At 42.4% G+C, this 22,515-nt stretch overlaps 1 protein-coding gene across 1 annotated transcript in view; it reads left to right on the top strand.

Annotated features, from left to right (window-relative positions):
- Window positions 1-21,213, top strand: part of LOC109894954 (serine/arginine repetitive matrix protein 4-like) — a 133,366-nt gene extending 112,153 nt beyond the window's left edge. Inside the window, exons 6-12 of the mRNA XM_020488614.2 lie at window positions 4,797-4,874; window positions 10,083-10,248; window positions 13,073-13,404; window positions 13,585-13,791; window positions 13,905-13,997; window positions 14,155-14,313; window positions 16,496-21,213. Coding sequence (XP_020344203.2) covers window positions 4,797-4,874; window positions 10,083-10,248; window positions 13,073-13,404; window positions 13,585-13,791; window positions 13,905-13,997; window positions 14,155-14,313; window positions 16,496-16,784 — 1,324 coding nt within the window. The 3' untranslated portion in view covers window positions 16,785-21,213. The remainder of the gene's footprint in view (window positions 1-4,796; window positions 4,875-10,082; window positions 10,249-13,072; window positions 13,405-13,584; window positions 13,792-13,904; window positions 13,998-14,154; window positions 14,314-16,495) is intronic.
- The last annotated feature ends 1,302 nt before the right edge of the window (window positions 21,214-22,515 follow it).

Genomic DNA, 22,515 nt, shown 5'->3' with positions numbered 1-22,515 from the left:
TGAAAGAAATAAAAGCTCAAATAAATCATTCTCTCTACTATAATTTGGACATTTCACATTCTTAAAATAAATTGGGGATCCTAACTGACCTAAGACAGGGATTTTGTTACTAGGATTAAATGTCAGGAATTGTGAAAAACTGAGTTTGGATGTATTTGGCTCAAGTGTAGAATGGCATCGACTCCACTCCAGCCAAGGTTCAAATGACTGGCAGGGCAAGAAACAGCCAATTTATCTCACTAACGAAGAGAGATGGAGAAGTGGGAGAGAGTAGGAAAGATAAATATTAAACATGTGGCTTTTAATTTGTTCAGAAATCAAAGCACTTTTTTCAGAAACAGGCACTTGGGTCATTTTTTTGTGAAGATGCAGTCTTATTTTGCTTGAAATGAGAACATTTGTGATAGGCCTACTTTTATTTATGATTACGCTGCATATTTATTTTACCTCATGTTTAATGTGTCTGCAATGAAAATGTGCAATAAATATTGTTGAAATATTATTGAAATGTAGTACTTTGTTTATTAGCTACGTATACATATACAAGAACTACATATGCCCCCAAATCATAGCGCACATTAGACATTTTAATGGTTTGAACTTTTGGGAGGAGAAAATGTTAGTCACTGGACATTTTTTTATTCAAATTGTGCACCCCTGCTTGAGAGAGTTTTTCTTTAGATCAATCAATCACATTTATTTATAAAGCTCTTTTTACATCAGCCGATGTCACAAAGTGCTATACAGAAACCCAGCCTAAAACCCCAAACAGCAAGCAATGCAGGTGTAGAAGCACAGTGGCTAGGAAAAACTCCCTAGAAAGGCCAGAACCTAGCAAGAAACCTAGAGGAACCAGGCTCTGAGGGGTGGCCAGTCCTCTTCTGGCTGTGCAGGGTGGAGATTATAACAGAACATGGCCAAGATGTTCAAACGTTCATAGATGTCCAGCAGGGTCAAATAATAATCGGTGGTTGTAGAGGGTGCAACAGATCAGCACCTCAGGAGTAAATGTCAGTTGGCTTTTCATAGCCGATCATTCAGAGTTAGAGACAGCAGGTGCGGTAGAGAGAGAGTCCAAAACAGCAGGTCCAGGACAAGGTAGCACATCCGGTGAACAGGTCAGGGTTCCACAGCCGCAGGCAGAACAGTTGAAACCGGAGCAGCAGCATGACCAGGTGGACTGGGGACTGCAAGGATTCATCAGGACAGGTAGTCCTGAGGCGTGGTCCCAGGGCTCAGGTCCTACGAGAGAAGAGAGAGAGGAAGAGAGAGAGAGAGAAATAGAGAGAGAGAATGAGAGGGAGCTTACTTAGATTCACACAGGACACCGGATGAGACATGAGAAATACTCCAGATATAACAGACTGATCCTAACCCCCCGACACATAAACTATTGCAGCATAAATACTGGAGGCTGAGACCGGGAGGGTTGGGGGACGCTGTGGCCCCGTCCATTCCCCCGGACAGGGCCAACAGGGCAGGATATAACCCCACCCACTTTGCCAAGGCACAGCCCCAACACAACTAGAGGGATATCTTCAACCACCAACCTACTACCCTGAGACAAGGCTGAGTATAGCCCACGAAGATCTCCCCTACGGCACCTACCCAGACAGGAAGATCACGTCAGTGACTCAACCCACTCAAGTGACGCACCCCTCCTAGGGACGGCATGGAAGAGCACCAGTAAGCCAGTGACTCAGCCCCTGTAATAGGGTTAGAGGCAGAGAATCCCAGTGGAAAGAGGGGAACCGGCCAGGCAGAGACAGCAAGGCCAGGCAGCGACAGCAAGGCCAGGCAGAGACAGCAAGGGCAGTTTGTAGCTCCAGTGTCTTTCCGTTCACCTTCACACCCCTGGGCCAGACTACACTCTATCATAGGACCATCTAAAGAGATGAGTCTTCAATAAAGACTTAAAGGTCGAGACCGAGTCTGCGTCTCTCACATGGATCGGCAGACCATTCCATTTTGAATGGAGCTCGATAATCAAATCAAATCAAATCACATTTTATTTGTCACATACACATGGTTAGCAGTTGTTAATATGAGTGTAGCGAAATGCTTGTACTTCTAGTTCCGACCATGCAGTAATAACGGGCAATCTAACCTAACAATTTCACAACAACTACCTGTAAAGGAATGAATAAGAATATGTACATAAAACAATATATGGCTAGAGATTTGAGTCAGTATGTTGGCAGCAGCCTCTCTGTGTGAGTGATGGCTGTTTAACTGATGGCCTTGAGATAGAAGCGGTTTTTCAGTCTCTCGGTTGCAGCTTTGATGCACCTGTACTGACCTCGCATTCTGGATGATTGCGGGGTGAACAGGCAGTGGCTCGGGTGGTTGTTGTCCTTCATGATCTTTTTGGCCTTCCTGTGACATCGGGAGGTGTAGGTGTCCTGGAGAGCAGGTAGTTTGCCCCTGGTTATGTGTTGTGCAGACCTCACTACCCTCTGGAGAGCCTTACGGTTGTGGGCGGAGCAGTTGCCATACCAGGCAGCCTGACAGGATGCTCTCGATTGTGCATCTGTAAAGGTTTGTGAGTGTTTTTGGTGACAAGCCAAATTTCTTCAGCATCCTGAGGTTGAAGAGGCGCTATTGCGCCTTCTTCACCATGCTGTCTGTGTGGGTGGACCATTTCAGTTTATCCGTGTTGTGTACACCGAGGAACTTAAAACATTCCACCTTCTCCACTACTGTCCCGTCGATGTGGATAGGGGGGTGCTCCCTCTGCTGTTTCCTGAAGTCCACGATCATCTCCTTTGTTGTGTTGACGTTGAGTGTGAGGTTATTTTCCTGACACCACACTCCGAGGTCCCTCACCTCCTCCCTGTAGGCCGTCTCGTCGTTGTTGGTAATCAGCCTACCACTGTAGTGTCGTCTGCAGGAGAGGCCTTAACAGGAATCCAGTGTAGAGAGGCTAGCACTGGACTAATATGATAAATTTTTTGGTTCTAGTCAAGATTCTAGCAGCCGTGTTAAGCACTGAAGTTTATTTAGTGTTTTACTCGGGTAGAATGTAGAGCATTGCAGTAGTCTAATCTAGAAGTGACAAAAGCATGGATAGATTTTTCAGCATAATTTTTGGAAAGAAAGTTTCAGATTTTTTGCAATGTTACGAAGATGGAAAAAAGATGTCCTTAAAATATCCTTAATATGTTCGTCAAAAGAGAGATCAGGGTCCAGAGTAACAATCCATGATGAGATCAGGGTCCAGAGTAACGATCCATGATGAGATCAGGGTCCAGAGTAACGATCCATGATGAGATCAGGGTCCAGAGTAACGATCCATTATGAGATCAGGGCCCAGAGTAACGATCCATGATGAGATCAGGGTCCAGAGTAACGATCCATGATGAGATCAGGGTCCAGAGTAACGATCCATGATGAGATCAGGGTCCAGAGTAACGATCCATGATGAGATCAGGGTCCAGAGTAACGATCCATGATGAGATCAGGGTCCAGAGTAACGATCCATGATGAGATCAGGGTCCAGAGTAACGATCCATGATGAGATCAGGGTCCAGAGTAACGATCCATGATGAGATCAGGGTCCAGAGTAACGATACATGATGAGATCAGGGTCCAGAGTAACGATCCATGATGAGATCAGGGTCCAGAGTAAAGATCCATGATGAGATCAGGGTCCAGAGTAACGATCCATGATGAGAAGCAACCAGTGTGGACAACTACACTGCTTTTGTGTTCTGAAAGCACCATGAAATCACCCACTCCGATAGAGAAAAAAACAATTGACAGCGAGAATTACAATGAAAGAGAAAAAGGGACCAAAAGAGAATAAGAGAATCCAAGTTCACACTGTGAATAAACAATGTTTCCAATTGTTCTGTAGTGAGCAGCGCATTGTTGTTGAACATAGTGTGACTGCTACAGAATGTCAGACCGAATGTCAGACCGAATGTCAGACAGAATGTCAGACCGTTCTCCTCTGCTCTCTTCTCCTCTCCTCTGCTCTCTTCTCCTCTCCTCTGCTCTCTTCTCCTCTCCTCTGCTCTCTTCTCTTCTCCTCCTCTCTTCTCTTCTCCTCCTCTCGTCTCTTCTCTTCTCCTCTTATCTCCTCTCCTCTCCTTTCATCCTCTCTTCTCTTCTCTTCTCTTCTCCTCTCTTCTCTTCTCTTCTCTCTCATCTCCTCCTCTCTTCTCTTCTCCTCTCCTTTCCTCTGCTCTCCTCTCCTCCTCTCTTCTCTCCTCTCTTTTCTCCTCCTCTCTTCTCCTCTCCTCTGCTCTGCTCTCCTCTCCTCCTCTCCTCCTCTCTTCTCCTCTCCTCTGCTCTCCTCTCCTCTCCTCCTTTTTCTCTCCTACCTTTTCTCTTCTCCTCTCTTCTCTCCTCCTCTCTTCTCTCCTCCTCTCTTCTCTCCTCCTCTCTTCTCCACTCCTCTGCTCTGCTCTCCTCTCCTCCTCTCCTCCTCTCCTCTCCTCTCATCCTCTCCTCTCCTACCTTTTCTCTTCTCCTCTCTTCTCTCCTCCTCTCTTCTCTCCTCCTCTCTTCTCCTCTCCTCTCCTCTGCTCTCCTCTCCTCCTCTCCTCTCCTCCTTTTTCTCTTCTTCTCCTCCTTTCTCTTTTCTTTTTCTGTCATTGTTTTTCCATTACTATGTCTTATTTTTATAAAAATATATATTAATTTAATTTGGTGGCAGTTATCAGGAAAGTAGCATATACAGGTATAAGGGTAAGCAAGTCCAATATCCATCACAGCAACATCTGGCTATTTCTTCCCCACTAAGAAGATCCTCATCCCCTGTTCTTTCTCTCTCCTCTCATTTGCTCTTCCAGTTCACGGAGGCACATGCACCGGAGACGACGCTACCGGAGGTCGGAGTCTGAGAGTTCCACCTCCAGCACCGAGAGCAGGTAAGTCTTAGCCACTGAGACGTGCGCACACACACACACACACACACACACACACACACACACACACACACACACACACACACACACACACACACACAGAACCCTGTTTTTCTTTTCCGCCCCGGACATTCGGCCCAATCTGGTCTGGACTAGTCTGGTCTGGTCACGACAAAGTGGTGACTGATGGACCAGAGGTGAATGATGGCCAGAGGAGACTGATGGGCCAGAGGTGAATGATGGGCCAGAGGAGACTGATAGGCCAGAGGTGACTGATGGACCAGAGGAGACTGATGGGCCAGAGGTGAATGATGGGCCAGAGGAGACTGATAGGCCAGAGGTGACTGATGGACCAGAGGAGACTGATAGGCCAGAGGTGAATGATGGACCAGAGGAGACTGATAGGCCAGAGGTGAATGATGGACCAGAGGTGACTGATAGGCCAGAGGTGACTGATAGGCCAGAGGTGAATGATGGGCCAGAGGTGAATGATGAGCCAGAGGAGACTGATAGGCCAGAGGAGACTGATAGGCCAGATGTGAATGATGGGCCAGAGGAGACTGATAGGCCAGAGGAGACTGATGGACCAGAGGAGACTGATAGGCCAGAGGTGAATGATGGACCAGAGGTGACTGATAGGCCAGAGGTGACTGATAGGCCAGAGGTGACTGATAGGCCAGAGGTGAATGATGGGCCAGAGGAGACTGATAGGCCAGAGGTGAATGATGGACCAGAGGTGACTGATAGGCCAGAGGTGACTGATAGGCCAGAGGTGACTGATAGGCCAGAGGTGACTGATAGGCCAGAGGTGACTGATAGGCCAGAGGTGACTGATAGACCAGAGGTGACTGATAGGCCAGAGGTGACTGATGGGCCAGAGTTGACTGATAGGCCAGAGGTGACTGACTGATAGGCCAGAGGTGACTGACTGATAGGCAAGTGGTGAGTGACTGATAGGCCAGAGGTGACTGATAGGCCAGAGGTGACTGATAGGCCAAAGGTGACTGATAGGCCAGAGGTGACTGATAGGCCAGAGGTGACTGACTGATAGGCCAGAGGTGACTGACTGATAGGCCAGAGGTGACTGACTGATAGGCAAGTGGTGAGTGACTGATAGGCCAGAGGAGACTGATAGGCCAGAGGAGACTGATAGGCCAGAGTTGACTGATAGGCCAGAGGTGACTGACAGGCAAGTGGTGAGTGACTGATAGGCCAGAGGTGACTGATGGGCCAGAGGTGACTGATGGGCCAGAGGTGACTGATGGGCCAGAGTTGACTGATAGGCCAGAGGTGACTGACTGATAGGCCAGAGGTGACTGACTGATAGGCCAGAGGTGACTGACTGATAGGCAAGTGGTGAGTGACTGATAGGCCAGAGGAGACTGATAGGCCAGAGTTGACTGATAGGCCAGAGGTGACTGACTGATAGGCAAGTGGTGAGTGACTGATAGGCCAGAGGAGACTGATAGGCTAGAGGTGACTGATAGGCCAGAGGTGCCTGATAGGCCAGAGGTGCCTGATAGGCCAGAGGTGCCTGATAGGCCAGAGGTGACTGATAGGCCAGAGGTGACTGATAGGCCAGAGGTGACTGATAGGCCAGAGGTGACTGATTGGCCAGAGGTGACTGATAGGCCACTGTGTGATCATAGGAACGATTAACAGTGTTTGCGGTAGCCCTCCTATCACAGCTTCTCAGGAAATGGCTGGAAACGCCGTCCACAGGAAATGGATGGAAAACTCCGTCCACAGATAAATTACAATGACAGATGGCCAGATCAATGCGAACAGGCTCTTTTCGCAGTGGCACAGATGTAGATTGATGGATTTGGTGGATTCTTTTTTGAGTCAGTCTGGACTAGATTTAGAATCTGAGGTGATGGGTGAGGTTGGATTAAATACATTACGTCTGGAGTAGTTTTTTGAGGTGATGGGTTAGGTTGGATTAAATTCATTAGGTCTGCAGTAGTTGTTTGAGGTGATGGGTTAGGTGGGATTAAATTCATTAGGTCTGCAGTAGTTGTTTGAGGTGATGGGTTAGGTTGGATTACATTCATTAGGTCTGCAGTAGTTCTTTGAGGTGATGGGTTAGGTTGGATTAAATTCATTAGGTCTGCAGTAGTTCTTTGAGGTGATGGGTTAGGTTGGATTACATTCATTAGGTCTGCAGTAGTTGTTTGAGGTGATGGGTTAGGTGGGATTAAATTCATTAGGTCTGCAGTAGTTGTTTGAGGTGATGGGTTAGGTTGGATTAAATTCATTAGGTCTGCAGTAGTTGGTTGAGGTGATGGGTTAGGTTGGATTACATTCATTAGGTCTGCAGTAGTTGTTTGAGGTGATGGGTTAGGTTGGATTACATTCATTAGGTCTGCAGTAGTTCTTTGAGGTGATGGGTTAGGTTGGATTAAATTAATTAGGTCTGCAGTAGTTTTTTGAGGTGATGGGTTAGGTTGGATTAAATTCATTAGGTCTGGAGTAGTTGTTTGAGGTGATGGGTTAGGTGGGATTAAATACATTAGGTCTGCAGTAGTTCTTTGAGGTGATGGGTTAGGTTGGATTCAATTCATTAGGTCTGCAGTAGTTGTTTGAGGTGATGGGTTAGGTTGGATTAAATTCATTAGGTCTGCAGTAGTTGTTTGAGGTGATGGGTTAGGTGGGATTAAATACATTAGGTCTGCAGCAGCTGTTTCTGTTCAACTGTTCCATTGGTTAAAATGCATTCTGACAACATAAACACACCATTTAATTTACATCTGCATCTTCAGAGACAGACAGCTCAATTATATTAGACCTCTATAGTGTCATTATATTAGACCTCTAGTGTCATTATATTAGACCTCTAGTGTCATTATATTAGACTTCTAGTGTCATTATATTAGACCTCTATAGTGTCTTTATATTAGACCTCTATAGTGTCTTTATATTAGACTTCTATAGTGTCATTATATTAGACCTCTATAGTGTCATTATATTAGACCTCTATAGTGTCATTATATTAGACCTCTATAGTGTCATTATATTAGACCTCTATAGTGTCATTATAGTAGACCTCTAGTGTCATTATAGTAGACCTCTAGTGTCATTATATTAGACCTCTATAGTGTCATTATATTAGACCTCTATAGTGTCATTATAGTAGACCTCTAGTGTCATTATATTAGACCTCTATAGTGTCATTATATTAGACCTCTATAGTGTCATTATATTAGACCTCTATAGTGTCATTATATTAGACCTCTATAGTGTCATTATATTAGACCTCTATAGTGTCATTATATTAGACCTCTATAGTGTCATTATATTAGACCTCTATAGTGTCATTATATTAGACCTCTATAGTGTCATTATATTAGACCTCTATAGTGTCATTATATTAGACCTCTATAGTGTCATTATATTAGACCTCTAGTGTCATTATATTAGACCTCTATAGTGTCATTATATTAGACCTCTATAGTGTCATTATATTAGACCTCTATAGTGTCATTATATTAGACCTCTATAGTGTCATTATATTAGACCTCTATAGTGTCATTATATTAGACCTCTATAGTGTCATTATATTAGACCTCTATAGTGTCATTATATTAGACCTCTATAGTGTCATTATATTAGACCTCTATAGTGTCATTATAGTAGACCTCTAGTGTCATTATAGTAGACCTCTAGTGTCATTATATTAGACCTCTATAGTGTCATTATATTAGACCTCTATAGTGTCATTATATTAGACCTCTATAGTGTCATTATATTAGACCTCTATAGTGTCATTATATTAGACCTCTAGTGTCATTATATTAGACCTCTATAGTGTCATTATATTAGACCTCTATAGTGTCATTATATTAGACCTCTATAGTGTCATTATATTAGACCTCTATAGTGTTATTATAGTAGACCTCTATAGTGTCATTATATTAGACCTCTATAGTGTCATTATATTAGACCTCTATAGTGTCACTCATCTGACATTTCATTTATTTGTTTGTTTGTTCATTAAATTATTCTGTCTTTTCTCCAATTGATCAGTCATGTGTTATTCATTCACACTGGTGACAGAGAGACGACCAAACTGAGCCCATGTTTCAAACTGAAATAATCTAAAGCCAGAGATGATTGCATTAAAATCCCTTCTGGATCTCTCGATTATTGGGAGTTTACCTGTGATATTCGGCAGAGGAAATCATTACCGAAATTGAATAGCAGCAGGCTTTACCCCGACCGACCGATTGCGCTCCACCGACCGTGCCGAGAGTGTTTGCGTCCCAAAATGGTCCCCTTCACCACATAGTGCACTATGTTAGAACAGCGGCGGCAGTGTACTATATAGGGATTAGGGTGCCAGATGGAACTCAGTCTATGTCGTGGGGGGAAGACGACAGGGGGACAATCTGAATAATCTTCAATTCTCTGGGATTCTTCATCAACTGTTCCGTTGAAACGATTATACCCCAACTGCATTATGGGACGGTATAATCATTCTGGAGTTGTATAATCGTCAAGCCTAGCCATAAAAACCCACTTAGCTCTCCGGCTCGTGTCCACAGCTGTAGCTCTAGTTTGAAATGTGAAATGCCACAGCTTGGCAAGGCTGTGTCTGTGTAAATTCTCGTTCTCCTAGCTTGGCTGGTTGACTGGTATCTGTGCCAGTAGTGTTTGCCTGTGTCTGAGGCTTAGGCTATATATCGAGCTGGTTTGTCGCGCACACACACACACAGACACACATAGACAAAGACACACACACAGACAGAGTTGCAGGCATTAGTCTGTAAACAGCTGAGGGTTGATCCCTGTTCAGCCGTAGATGACATTTACTATGAGGTTGCTGTCTGGTTCTCCTGTACAGTCTGGGGCACATCCTGAGCTGGCTGCCTGTGCCCCCTGTCCACCACAGTTTTTCCACTGTCAGAAACTAGGCCACTGTTCAATCACAACCAGTCATAAAGTCCTTCGGATGATATTGTGACATAACTTCAACTACAGCTGTTCAAACGGTAAACATTGTCCCAGTGATTACATTACCCCAAATAGATGTTCTCACGGCTGCACAATTAGTGCTATTTTGACTAAATCGTTTTTGTCCCGAACGAGCACAGTTGGCAGCATATCTGGACGATTGTGGGCCAGAAAAGGCTCTCAGTAAAACTAAGTTTGTACTAAATTGTAGACTTTGATGTAGTGATGTTTTTAACTCCTTAATATTTGTGTCCACAGACGTCATCTGCACAAATCAGTGGATCACCCTGCGTTGGGAGGCCTAGCAGCCCTGATGGAGGACCCTGGTACATCACTGGACCACGGAGGGTTTGAGTGGGAGCCGGCCGCCAAGTCAGTGTGTAAAACAACTCCAATCTTTCGCTCCGTCCTTTCTACCAGCACCGTAAGTGCTCCTCGGGACTTTGAGCCTAAACTAAAATACCTTCCGGTGGTATTACTCTATTAAGGTCATGTAAGACCTCTTGCTTCCGTGTCTGAAGCCGAAAGTTCAGGGCAATGTTTTTTTGTTGTTGACACATTTACATATAGAATATCAGATTGTTTATAAGCCCATATCCTCTCTCAAGATCAAACTATTTTACAAATAATCTTCATCGGATATCCTGTAAAAAAAAATACAATCTAATTCTGTCATGGCTTTTTACCTTTTTTCTTATCTACATCTTCTTTCATCAAAATCTTTGGGAATATAGTCTATCGAATTCCTTCGAGGGTCGATCTAAATCACTTTTGAATCCAACTCATTTTACATTTCCTGTCCAAAATCGTGCTGCTTCCTGACATGTTTTTTTTAATGAACTCTTCATTGAGCAGTGATGTCATCTGTTCTTGTTTTTCTGTTTTTATCTAACACCATTATATAATCACAAACTTAGCAGAAACAGCACCCGGTGAACTTGCTGGTGGTAGGCAGCTAATGATAATGTGCAGAGGATGCAGCCAAGCTGTGTTTTGTGAAAAGCTAATGGGTAAAGAATGAGTTGAAATGATCAGCACAGTGACCGCTGGCAAGATTCCAACACATACTGTATCAGTTTATTTTGTCTTCAATTCAGCTGTATTTCTTGAGCTCAAGCATATAAGTACTAGTTCTTTTCATCAAAACAATACTTTTCATTGACTGTTTATAGATTGCTATTGGCCCAGCATTGCAGCAGTATTAGAGACTTAGGCGATAGTGATCGGTCAGATCTAAAAGACTTACTTTTTTTGAAATTTCCTAGGGTCTTTATTACTGGGAATGTATGTGATTTTAAACACAGCTCAGCTCCGTTTGTTCGTTGACTCATTGTCTCAGGCTCGCTGAGGCGTGAGATACATTTAATTTCTCTCCAGTGATCATTAAATTATGCTAATTACTCCCCAGATGTTTTTCATCACAGACCACAGGGTTGGTAATTGAAATGCAATAAGCTATAGACCAACGGTGCTTTGAATTCTAAACACAACCCTTTTTTTTTGAGGATTATCTCAAATTGGTTACCTAACGTGGCAATATTACTATGTTTCTTCCACTTTGTGTTCATTTTCAAGGGTTTTTAATTAAATTAACCGTCAATGGAAGTAGATTAGTCCTAATTTTAATATGGATACGTTAGCAATAGTTTAGAAACTGTTTAATTTCTGCGGTATGTTTGATATTTCCTCCCAATCAATGCAACTCACAAAGGGAAATGTGGGTATGAACAGAACAACCACACTGATTAACTCCCAGGTAGTTTGAATACTGAATATGTGCAAAATATTAAAATGGCTTCTCCACTGTTACATATTCCAAATGGACTTAACAAAATGGTGGGTGTTTAGGGTTGCTTTCAGTGTAACTATTGGTTACTTTGGGTAACTAGTGTTCTGATAGCCAGCAGAAGAACACTGACTGTTAGGATAGTACTTGAGGAGCAAGATTGAATTGATTCAAGAATATTTGTCAGTGGCCTGTGATGGGTGGTTTTGTTTTGATGTTTTCCCCTGGGGTTTTCAGTGTTAGTTATGGTCTGATGTTGCAGCCTGGGGACTGGATTATCTGAAAAAGACTTAGGGAGGGCAGAGTTTAATCAATCTACTATGAGTGATTTGCAATCGATAGGTAAAGAGAGATTATAATCTGTTTGGAGGGAATGAATTTGAGTTAGCCAAACATTCAATCATTTGGTATCTCTTAGTTATCTTCAGCAGGAAAAACATGTATTTTATTCTTGTATAGTCCTTAGCAACCACTCTTACTCTTTTAGAGTAAAACTAATTTAAAAAAACGTACAGTCTAGTTTACAAAACTGGTATGAATACCTCTTCTAAAGTACATTAAGTTTGGCCTCACAGACATGTAGCGTGTATTCAAGATTGAGTACACAATAAAAGCTTGTTGTGGGCTTCTAGCCCCGAGAAAACTCTTCAACAATCTCAATTATGGGAAGGAAAGGAACATGCCAATAACAGTAACTGGCTCTGGGTTTGAAGAAGTTATTGTCTTTTTCTTGTTTTTACGACTCTAATGATGCACTTATGTTGCTCGTTCTTCCCTTTTTCTACCCCTACTTAAGGAGGAACTCTTGATTGGTAAGTGGATGCTATCCGCAGACGTAGGGATTGACTGTACCTTAGGGTTCGCTGCAGGCTAATTCTTTTCTTCTTGCAGGGAAAACAATCTGTCCTATTCTGAGGACTTTCTAAGTTAGACTGATGGGATATCTCTGTCGACAGTCCTTTTCATTTCCACATAATACCCATTTTGTGATGTTTGTTCTATTGTTCGTTAAAACAGGCTTTGAAATGGGGCCGTTGTTGTTCCTCCTCTTGTACTTCTTTCTTTCTCTCACTGGATTTAGTTAAAGCCGTTGCTAGTTTCTATTCACACACTAGTAACTCTTCGTTCTGTTATTTTGTTCTTCCTTTCATATATTTCTTTCAGTTCAGTTAATAAAAAAATATATATGTAAAATAAATCTTTCAATTTGGTTCAGTTTAGTTTTACTTTCCAAGTTATTCGCATGACACAAATTTGCATGACGTCTATAATCTTTTCAAGTTCTCTGTCCCCCCCTAAAAAATATATATATATATATATATATTCTCTGTGTTTTGGAAGGGAAATACGTGCCTTTGTAGAGTTTTCCCAATGCATCATACAGGTAGTTGCTTATTGAACTAAACGAAAAAGAAGAGAAAACATCTCTGGAAGTAAAGATGGTCTTTTTGTCTGTTTACAGGTCTTACAGTCAAAACCTGGCGGTGAGGTTTTAAACACAACAGTGATTCTCCGTCACACTTTATCCAATCAGAGCAAAGGACCACAGGATTACGATTCCGGGAACGACACGTCTTCCCCACCATCGACCAAAACCGGCATTTCACAGTCAAACGTCACCGGCGACAAAAAGGTCCTATGCCGTGCGCCGGCTTCACCTGAGAAACTGAGGTTCAGGGACGGAGACAACGTGTCCGACTCTGGGAACTCTGTGACCAGCTACGCTTCCCTGTGTAAACCTCTGCATGTGGAAGGTGGCTTGCCTACTGCTACTTTCAACGGGAATGGCAAGAGGTGAGCTTCCCATCCTTGAAGAATATCGTACTATAGGTGATGAAATGTGCTACTTGAAGTCAAAGGACCAGAAATGTTCCTTGATTGACTGTTTTCTCAAAATGTAATCCATCCATATACATAGTGTATATTTTCACAATTGCAGCAGACATTGATGGAATTCCACTGTTATCATTACAGTGACCCGGTGAAGACTTCAGGATGTGGGGCCAAGGTGGGGAGACCTCAGAAGACTGCCTCCATCTCTCCGTTGAGGACGGTGGCCTCTTCACGTAAGAGGACTAAAGCCATCTCCTCCAGCAGCAGCAGCAGAAGCAGGAGTAGATCCTCTGGGAGCTCCAGACACTCTGGACGCTACTCTCGAAGCCGATCACTGTCATCTGCCAGGTTGGTTTCATTTAAGTTTTAATGCACTTCACTGACACCTCCAGCAGCAACTTGACATAATGTGTACTTTCACTGAGCTCCATTGAAGTAAATGTGTTGTGCTTTGTCTTAAGGTCATACTCCCGTTCACCGAGCTACTCAGCTGGTTTGAGAAGGAAAGGATGTGGTAGGTCCAGAGGAAGATACTCCAGGAACAGTGAAGACAGGTAATAAAAAGCTTTGCCTATCTACTCTAGCTCAGATAACGACTTCTGGCACTACTATTGTACTAGCATGATGATAGCAGAAGGCGCTAGTATGGTGGGTTTAAAATCTATCCAAATGATAGAATTGCTAATGAGAGATGCCATCTGACATTGGTAGGGTCCGAGAGAGGAAGAGGGACCCCAGCTCCTGTGAGAAGGATGTGAAACACAGCAGTCGGAAGCATAATGGGAAGAGGCAAAAACCCAGGTCCTACTCTCCCATGAGAAAAAGGAGGAGAGATTCACCCAGTCACCTGGAAGCCAGGAGGATAACCAGGTCTGCTATTCTCTTTTCAGCTGATATTTCACACATTGTGACACATGCTTTTATTCTTTTATTCTTTCATTTTACTTGGTAAAAACGTATTCATTCTAACCACAGACTCAAGCCTGGTTCGCTCCTAACTGAGTACCTCTGCTTTTAATCATCAACAATGGCCCCCAGTTTAACTCAGAGACTGTTGAAGGACTGGGCTGTAAAAGGAAGGCAATAAACCTGATTCATTGTCTACTAGTCTCAACAAGCTGCAATGGATTAAGCGAGACAGTCCATTCGGAAAGTATTCAGACCTCTTGACTTTTTCTACATTTTGTTACTTTTCATCCTTATTGTAAAATTGATTAAATCGTTTACCCCCCCATCATTAACCTACACACAATACCCCATAATGACAAAGAAAAAACAGATGTTTTTATTTAAAATTGTTGCTAATTTATAAATAAATAAAAAACAGACATATCACATTTACATAAGTATTCAGACCCTTTACTCAGTACTTTGTTGAAGCACCTTTGGCAGCGATTACAGCCTCGAGTCTTCTTGGGTATGACGCTACAAGCTTGGCACACCTGTATTTGGGGAGTTTCTCCCATTCTTCTCTGCAGATCCCAGGTTGGATGGAGAGTGTCGCTGCACAGCTATGTTCAGGTCTCCAGAGATGTTCAATCGGGTTCAAGTCTGGGCTCTGACTGGGCCACAAGGACATTCAGAGACTTGTCCCGAAGCCACTCCTGCGTTGTTTTGGCTGTGTGCTTAGGGTCGTTGTCCTGTTGGAAGGTGAACTTTCACCCCACAGCATGATGCTGCCACCACCATGCTTCCCCGTAGGGATGGTGCCAGGTGTCCTCCAGATGTGACTCTTGGCATTCAGGCCAAAGAGTTTGATCTTGGTTTCATTAGACCAGAGAATCTTTTTTCTCATGGTCTGAGAGTCCTTTAGGTGCCTTTTGGCAAACTCCAAGCGAGCTGTCATGTGCCTTTTACTGAGGAGTGGCTTCCATCTGGCCACTCTACCATAAAGGCCTGATTGATGGAGCGCTGCAGAGATGTTGTCCTTGTGGAAGGTTGTCCCATCTTCACAGAGGAACTCTGGAGCTCTGTCAGAGTGACCATCGGGTTCTTGGTCACCTACCTTACCAAGGCCCTTCTCACCGATTGCTCAGTTTGGCCGAGCGGCCAGCTCTAGGAAGAGTCTTGGTGGTCCCAAACTCCTTTCATTTAAGAATAATTGAGGCCACTGTGTTCTTGGGGACCTTCTATGCTGCAGACTTTTTTTTGTACCCTTCCCCAAATCTGTGCCTCAACACAATCCTGTCTCGGAGCTCTAAGGATAATTCCTTTGACCTAATGGCTTGGTTTTTGCTCTGGCATGCACTGTCAACTGTGGGACCTTATATAGACATGTGTGTGCCTTTCCAAATCATGCCCAATCAATTTAATTTACCACAAGTGAACTCCAATCAAGTTGTAGAAATGTGTTAAGGATGATCAATGGAAACAGGATGCAGCTGAGCTCAATTTCGAGTCTCCTAGCAAAGGGTCTGAATACTTATGTAAATAGGGTAGTTCAGTTTTTGCTTTGTCATTGTCGGGTGTTGTGACGTCATTATGGGGTATTGTGACGTCATTATGTGGTATTGTGACGGCATTATGGGGTATTGTTTGTAGATTGATGAGGAAGATGTTTTATTTAATCCATTTTTAGAATAAGGCTGTAACGTAACAAAATGTGGAAAAAGTCAAGGGGTCTGAATACTTTCCGAAAGCAGTGTAAATGAAACAGTTATGCTCCTGATTATGCATTGAAATATTCACAGTATAATTTTGTTTCAAGGTGTGAGAGCTGTATCTAAAATACCTTTCTCCTGACCTGAACACGAGCTGAAATCCTTTTCTGAAGAAAGAGTAACATAACAATCCAGGCATGATTACTTAGGCCGGTATCAATCAATGTGGTGTTCACCCTTTATGTTTTAAGAACAAGCTATGATGTCATGACCATATCATATTTCCAATGTCCATGAGAGGAATGTGGTTAGCACCTCCGATTCAGCATAAACATTCAGAATGAAACCGCAATGCATGTTTTCCAAAATCTTTGCAGTTGATTGAATTTCAACTTTATTTTCTTATTTTTTATGTGTTTAGTCCAATCCCTCTCATGCTAACCATCTCTCAGTGCCAGGAAGAGACCCATCCCCTACTTCCGTCCCAGTCCTTCGTCCAGCAGTCGCTCTACCAGCGTATCCTCTTGGAGCAGCCTCTTCACAAGGAGTCGCAGCCCCAGCCCCAGCCCCGGCCTCTGCCTCAGCCGATCCAGGAGTAGAAGCCGAGGAAGAAGTAGGAGTTACTCCTCCTACAGGAGCTACAGTCGCAGCTCGTCTTGGAACTCCATCTTTGGGAGTCGAAGCCGGAGTCGGAGCTATGACTCGTTGGATGGTTACAGCAAGAACAAGAACCGGCGCTGAGTTATAAAACAGACCGAGGAAGAGGAGACTGACTTATCAACAGACTGAGGAAGAGGAGACTGACTTATGAACAGACTGAGTTAGCAACAGACTAAGTTATCAACAGACTGAGGAGGAGACTGCACTATGATTCCCCAAGTCAACAGGAGAACAGCGAAAGTATGGGGACATGTTTTCCTCTCTTTGCATCATTCCATGTTAGATCTCTGAGCCAGAACCTTCAAGCAGTTGTTTTTACCATACATTGAATTGCTTGGCAGATAAATTACCATTTGAATTGTAGCAGTGCTGTTCACATTACCCAGACAGAAACCACTGGAAATAGATTGATTGAATTTTGTCTTTTGTTCATTTTTGTCCATCCCCAGTGGATTTGTAATGTCCAGAGACAGTTTGGTCCATCCCCAGTGGATTTGTAATGTCCAGAGACAGTTTGGTCCATCCCCAGTCGATTTGTAATGTCCAGAGACAGTTTGGTCCATCCCCAGTGGATTTGTAATGTCCAGAGACAGTTTGGTCCATCCCCAGTGGATTTGTAATGTCCAGAGACAGTTTGGTCCATCCCCAGTGGATTTGTAATGTCCAGAGACAGTTTGGTCCATCCCCAGTGGATTTGTAATGTCCAGAGACAGTTTTGTCTTGTGACACTCTTCCTCTGACGTCCATGAGTAAAATGAAGGATGAAGGAGCACCGTTCATTTTTACCCTCTGATCAACTCTTCATTTCATAACAACTCTTACGTTTAATTTATGATCTGGGATGTGCACTAGAAAGGTCTTTTGGGACAATTTCAGTAGGTTTGTGAATGTGTGTATTTTCAAACAACGTGTTTTTCAGGAAGAGTAGGAAAAGGTGTGTTGCTTCTCTGATCCCAGCTCTTCAGAAGGTAGAACACAAACATTCCTCCTCTGAGAAATGGAGGAGGAGGTAGGAGGAGGTGGTCCCGGTGGCAAACAAACTGCTTGTCAGCTCAAATGCCAGTTTTATTTATCCTCTGATCAAGTGGAAACCATTTGAAATGTCATTCCTTGTAAAATGATGGTGAATTAACATATCACTCTGCAGAAGGCCAAGACTGAGAAATGGGTTTCTCATGATCCAGAAATCCTGAAAATGTCCAGGAAAGCATTATTTTCCCTAACAACCCCAAATGACACTGAACAATTTGGATATCTAAATTGCAACACCTGGGGTAGGGGTTAAATGACAATTTAAACACTGATTAATATGTAGGTTGTCATATTTTTTCCATTCATCTTGGTGGTTATCTATTCATGTATTTATTTATGGTTGATCTTTATGTGTTCTATGTGTTCTATGTGTTCTATGAGTTATATGAGTTCAATAACTTCTATGTGTTCTATGTGTTCTATGTGTTCTATGTGTTCTATGTGTTCTATGTGTTCTATGTGTTCTATGAGTTCAATAACTTCTATGGGTTCTATGAGTTATATGAGTTCAATGAGTTCTATGTGTTCTATGTGTTCTATGTGTTCTATGTGTTCTATGTGTTCTATGAGTTATATGTGTTCTATGTGTTCTATGAGTTCAATAACTTCTATGGGTTCTATGTGTTCTATGTGTTCTATGAGTTCTATGTGTTCTATGTGTTCTATGTGTTCTATGAGTTCTATGAGTTCTATGTGTTCTATGTGTTCTATGAGTTATATGTGTTCTATGAGTTCTATGTGTTCTATGAGTTATATGTGTTCTATGTGTTCTATGAGTTATATGTATTCTATGTGTTCTATGAGTTATATGTATTCTATGTGTTCTATGAGTTCTATGTATTCTATGTGTTCTATGAGTTATATATGTTCTATGTGTTCTATGTGTTCTATGAGTTATATGAGTTCAATAACTTCTATGGGTTCTATGTGTTCTATGGGTTCTATGTGTTCTATGAGTTATATGTGTTCTATGTGTTCTATGAGTTATATAAGTTCTATGTGTTCTATGTGTTCTATGTGTTCTATGTGTTATATGAGTTATATGAGTTCAATAACTTCTATGTGTTCTATGAGTTCTATGTGTTCTATGTGTTCTATGAGTTATATGAGTTCAATAACCTCTATGGGTTCTGTGTTCTATGGGTTCTATGTGTTCTATGAGTTCTATGTGTTCTATGTGTTATATGAGTTATATGAGTTCAATAACTTCTATGTGTTCTATGAGTTCTATGTGTTCAATAACTTCTATGGGTTCTATGTGTTCTATGAGTTCTATAAGTTATATGGGTTCTATGTGTTCTATGTGTTCTATGAGTTCTATTCCTTTGACTAAAACTTGAATAAGAGACAGTGTTGAAATGTTTTACTTTTCCTTTTTGACAGAGAGGAAATTCAACATTGGATGAATCTACTATTTTAACGGTCTGAAATAGCACTGTAACATCATTTGCTTGAATTGAATGAGTTTGGTATTTCAGAACCTCATCAGTCTTGTTTTGTTGTCTGTCCGAAGGACAATATAAAAAGAATGTTTGTGTCATGCATACTTGTAACGTGTTTACAATCATATTTCTGCATTTGTGTCACCTCTCAGTAATGGTATCTGTTTGTTTCTATGCAACACCATTATGCCACTGGGGTTCTACTATGTCTATGATGTAATGTTAGGGTCTGAATGAAGAGAGTTCCAGTTTAAACTCTACAATGGACAGTCTGAATGCCAGTCTGTTTGTGCTTTCACGCCAACTCAATGTCACCCATTGAAAGTAATGGAGTTGGCAAGAGACCAAACAGATCTGGGACCAGGCTACAATAAACAATGTAATGGCATATAGATTCAGACAATACTACTTCACTTTTCTTGAAATGTTACTTTCAACTATCCCCCTCTTCTCTTTTGAGGGGAATGCTATTTTCTTCAGAGGATGTCCTATAAAAAGCCACAACCGAGACTACAGAAAAAAGAAAGAGGAAACTAAAAGCTTGTGTGTCAGAGAAGACAACCCCAACCATGACTTTTAGCCTCAATGAATAGTCTACTGCATTTGTTAAATGATATATTATGTGGGCTCGTAGTGCACTGTTTGAATAACATTAGTATCTAGAACCGCTGCTCCTACCCGTACTGTATATCATTGAAATGGTTTTATTTCTGCATTATGTCTAATCTGTCACCTTGTATATCTTCGTTCAGTATGTGCGCCAGGCAAGAGGGTCTGTTCTCTATGCATTGTACTGTATAATCATCTGAGGTCCTTTATCTGAATGTTCAACGACTTGTCCAAAAGTATAGAGATATTGGGAGGAAGATGACAAGTATTTTACATAGTAATTATGCTTTTGAGGTGAACCACTCTCCCTCGTGGCCCTAATATACCATTCCATGAGGTGAAATGTAAACTGTGAAATGTATATGAATATGTAATTACTGTGGTGTAAATATGCATCGGCACTGTATACATTTATTACATGACGGATGAAGTATAATTAATTTAGAATTTGTGGAATAGTCAATCAAATGATCAATGCATCTACACATGTATTGGTATGGTAAACTTTCTCACATGTACTGTGTGTAGATACATTGCCTCACTGTTGTCAACTCAGCTGTAAGCTTTTTGATTTTCCATCACATTATATGATGTGTTTCTATAATGGCCATTGAACTAGTTCTGAAAGAGAAATAATAGAGTATCAAGGCACAAGGCACAAGGCACAAGGCGAGACCCAGATGCAGACACAGGAGGAAGATGGTTGGAGTCTTACAATGTTTATTCATCCAAAAGGAGTAGGGAAGAGAATGGTCGTGGACAGGCAAAAAGGTTCAAAACCAGATCAGAGTCCAAGAGGTACAGAGTGGCAGACAGGCTCGTGGTCAAGGCAGTCAGAATGGTCAGGCAGGCGGGTACAGTGTCCAGAAACAGGCAAGGGTCAAAACCACGAAGACTAGAAAAAGGAGAATAGCAAAAAGTAGGAGAACGTGGTAAAACGCTGGTTGACTTGGAACATTCAAGACGAACTGGTACAGAGAGACAGGATTCACAGGGATAAATACGCTGGGGAAAATAAGCGACACCTGGAGGGGGTGGAGACAATAACGAGAACAGGTGAAACAGATCAGGGTGTGACAGCGAGCCAAGAAAACATTTGGGAAACTGGGGGGGAATTGATAAATATTGGAAACTATATCAGTGGGTTATAGAGGTCTTTGTGTTTGAACTCCATCCCTGATTATGTTGAAAACAGAAAGTTAAATAACAAGGCGCATGACAAGACTGATGCTCCAGTGTGTTAAATGATTCAGTCTCTCATTTTCTCTGTGAACGAGCAATAATGTGGAGATGGAGAGCTAGGATGCGTTTTCCCACTGGCACACAGCAGGGTGTCAGTGTGAGCTTGACTTGTTGTAATGCTTCAGCTGAAATCAGATTGTCCTCCCCTTGAACCCTTAAAATAAACCCTTATCCCTCTTCCCATATATTGTGAGCAATTATTTATATATACAATAGATGACTGACAGGGAGGCGCTGTTTAGAAGCCACCATGACTCCAACTTGGCACTCCCCCACCATTGTACGAAATATTCTGGAATCTATAGAAATGCATGTATTAATGTCTACAGTACATTTGTTTTTGACATGTTTATTATATTACAGACACTTTACAGACATACTTTTACATTTTATTATGTGAGCTAAACAAAAATAAAAATTCCTTTAAGCGGTAATCAGCAGTAGAAACAATAACAAAACGTTTTACTGCCATCGTTTGGGTAAAACGCTGAGGGATGGGCCTGGAGAAATGTAACCTCTCAGATGAATAGATAGAGCTGAGGGATGGGCCTGGAGAAATGTAACCTCTCAGATGAATAGATAGAGCTGAGGGATGGGCCTGGAGAAATGTAACCTCTCAGATGAATAGATAGAGCTGAGGGATGGGCCTGGAGAAATGTAACCTCTCAGATTAATAGATAGAGCTGAGGGATGGGCCTGGAGAAATGTAACCTCTCAGATTAATAGATAGAGCTGAGGGAAGGGCCTGGAGAAATGTAACCTCTCAGATTAATAGATAGAGCTGAGGGATGGGCCTGGAGAAATGTAACCTCTCAGATGAATAGATAGAGCTGAGGGATGGGCCTGGAGAAATGTAACCACTCTCAGATTAATAGATAGAGCTGAGGGATGGGCCTGGAGAAATGTAACCACTCTCAGATGAATAGATAGAGCTGAGGGATGGGCCTGGAGAAATGTAACCTCTCAGATTAATAGATAGAGCTGAGGGATGGGCCTGGAGAAATGTAACCTCTCAGATTAATAGATAGAGCTGAGGGATGGGCCTGGAGAAATGTAACCTCTCAGATGAATAGATAGAGCTGAGGGATGGGCCTGGAGAAATGTAAACACTCTCAGATTAATAGATAGAGCTGAGGGATGGGACTGGAGAAATGTAACCTCTCAGATTAATAGATAGAGCTGAGGGATGGGCCTGGAGAAATGTAACCTCTCAGATTAATAGATAGAGCTGAGGGATGGGCCTGGAGAAATGTAACCACACTCAGATGAATAGATAGAGCTGAGGGATGGGCATTGGAGAAATGTAACCTCTCAGATGAATAGATAGAGCTGAGGGATGGGCCTGGAGAAATGTAACCTCTCAGATTAATAGATAGAGCTGAGGGATGGGCCTGGAGAAATGTAACCACTCTCAGATGAATAGATAGAGCTGAGGGATGGGCCTGGAGAAATGTAACCACTCTCAGATGAATAGATAGAGCTGAGGG

The sequence above is a fragment of the Oncorhynchus kisutch genome, linkage group LG8, assembly GCF_002021735.2.
Source record: "Oncorhynchus kisutch isolate 150728-3 linkage group LG8, Okis_V2, whole genome shotgun sequence".
In the NCBI taxonomy this organism is placed as follows: domain Eukaryota; kingdom Metazoa; phylum Chordata; class Actinopteri; order Salmoniformes; family Salmonidae; genus Oncorhynchus; species Oncorhynchus kisutch.
This window is presented reverse-complemented; position numbering and strand designations above follow the sequence as displayed.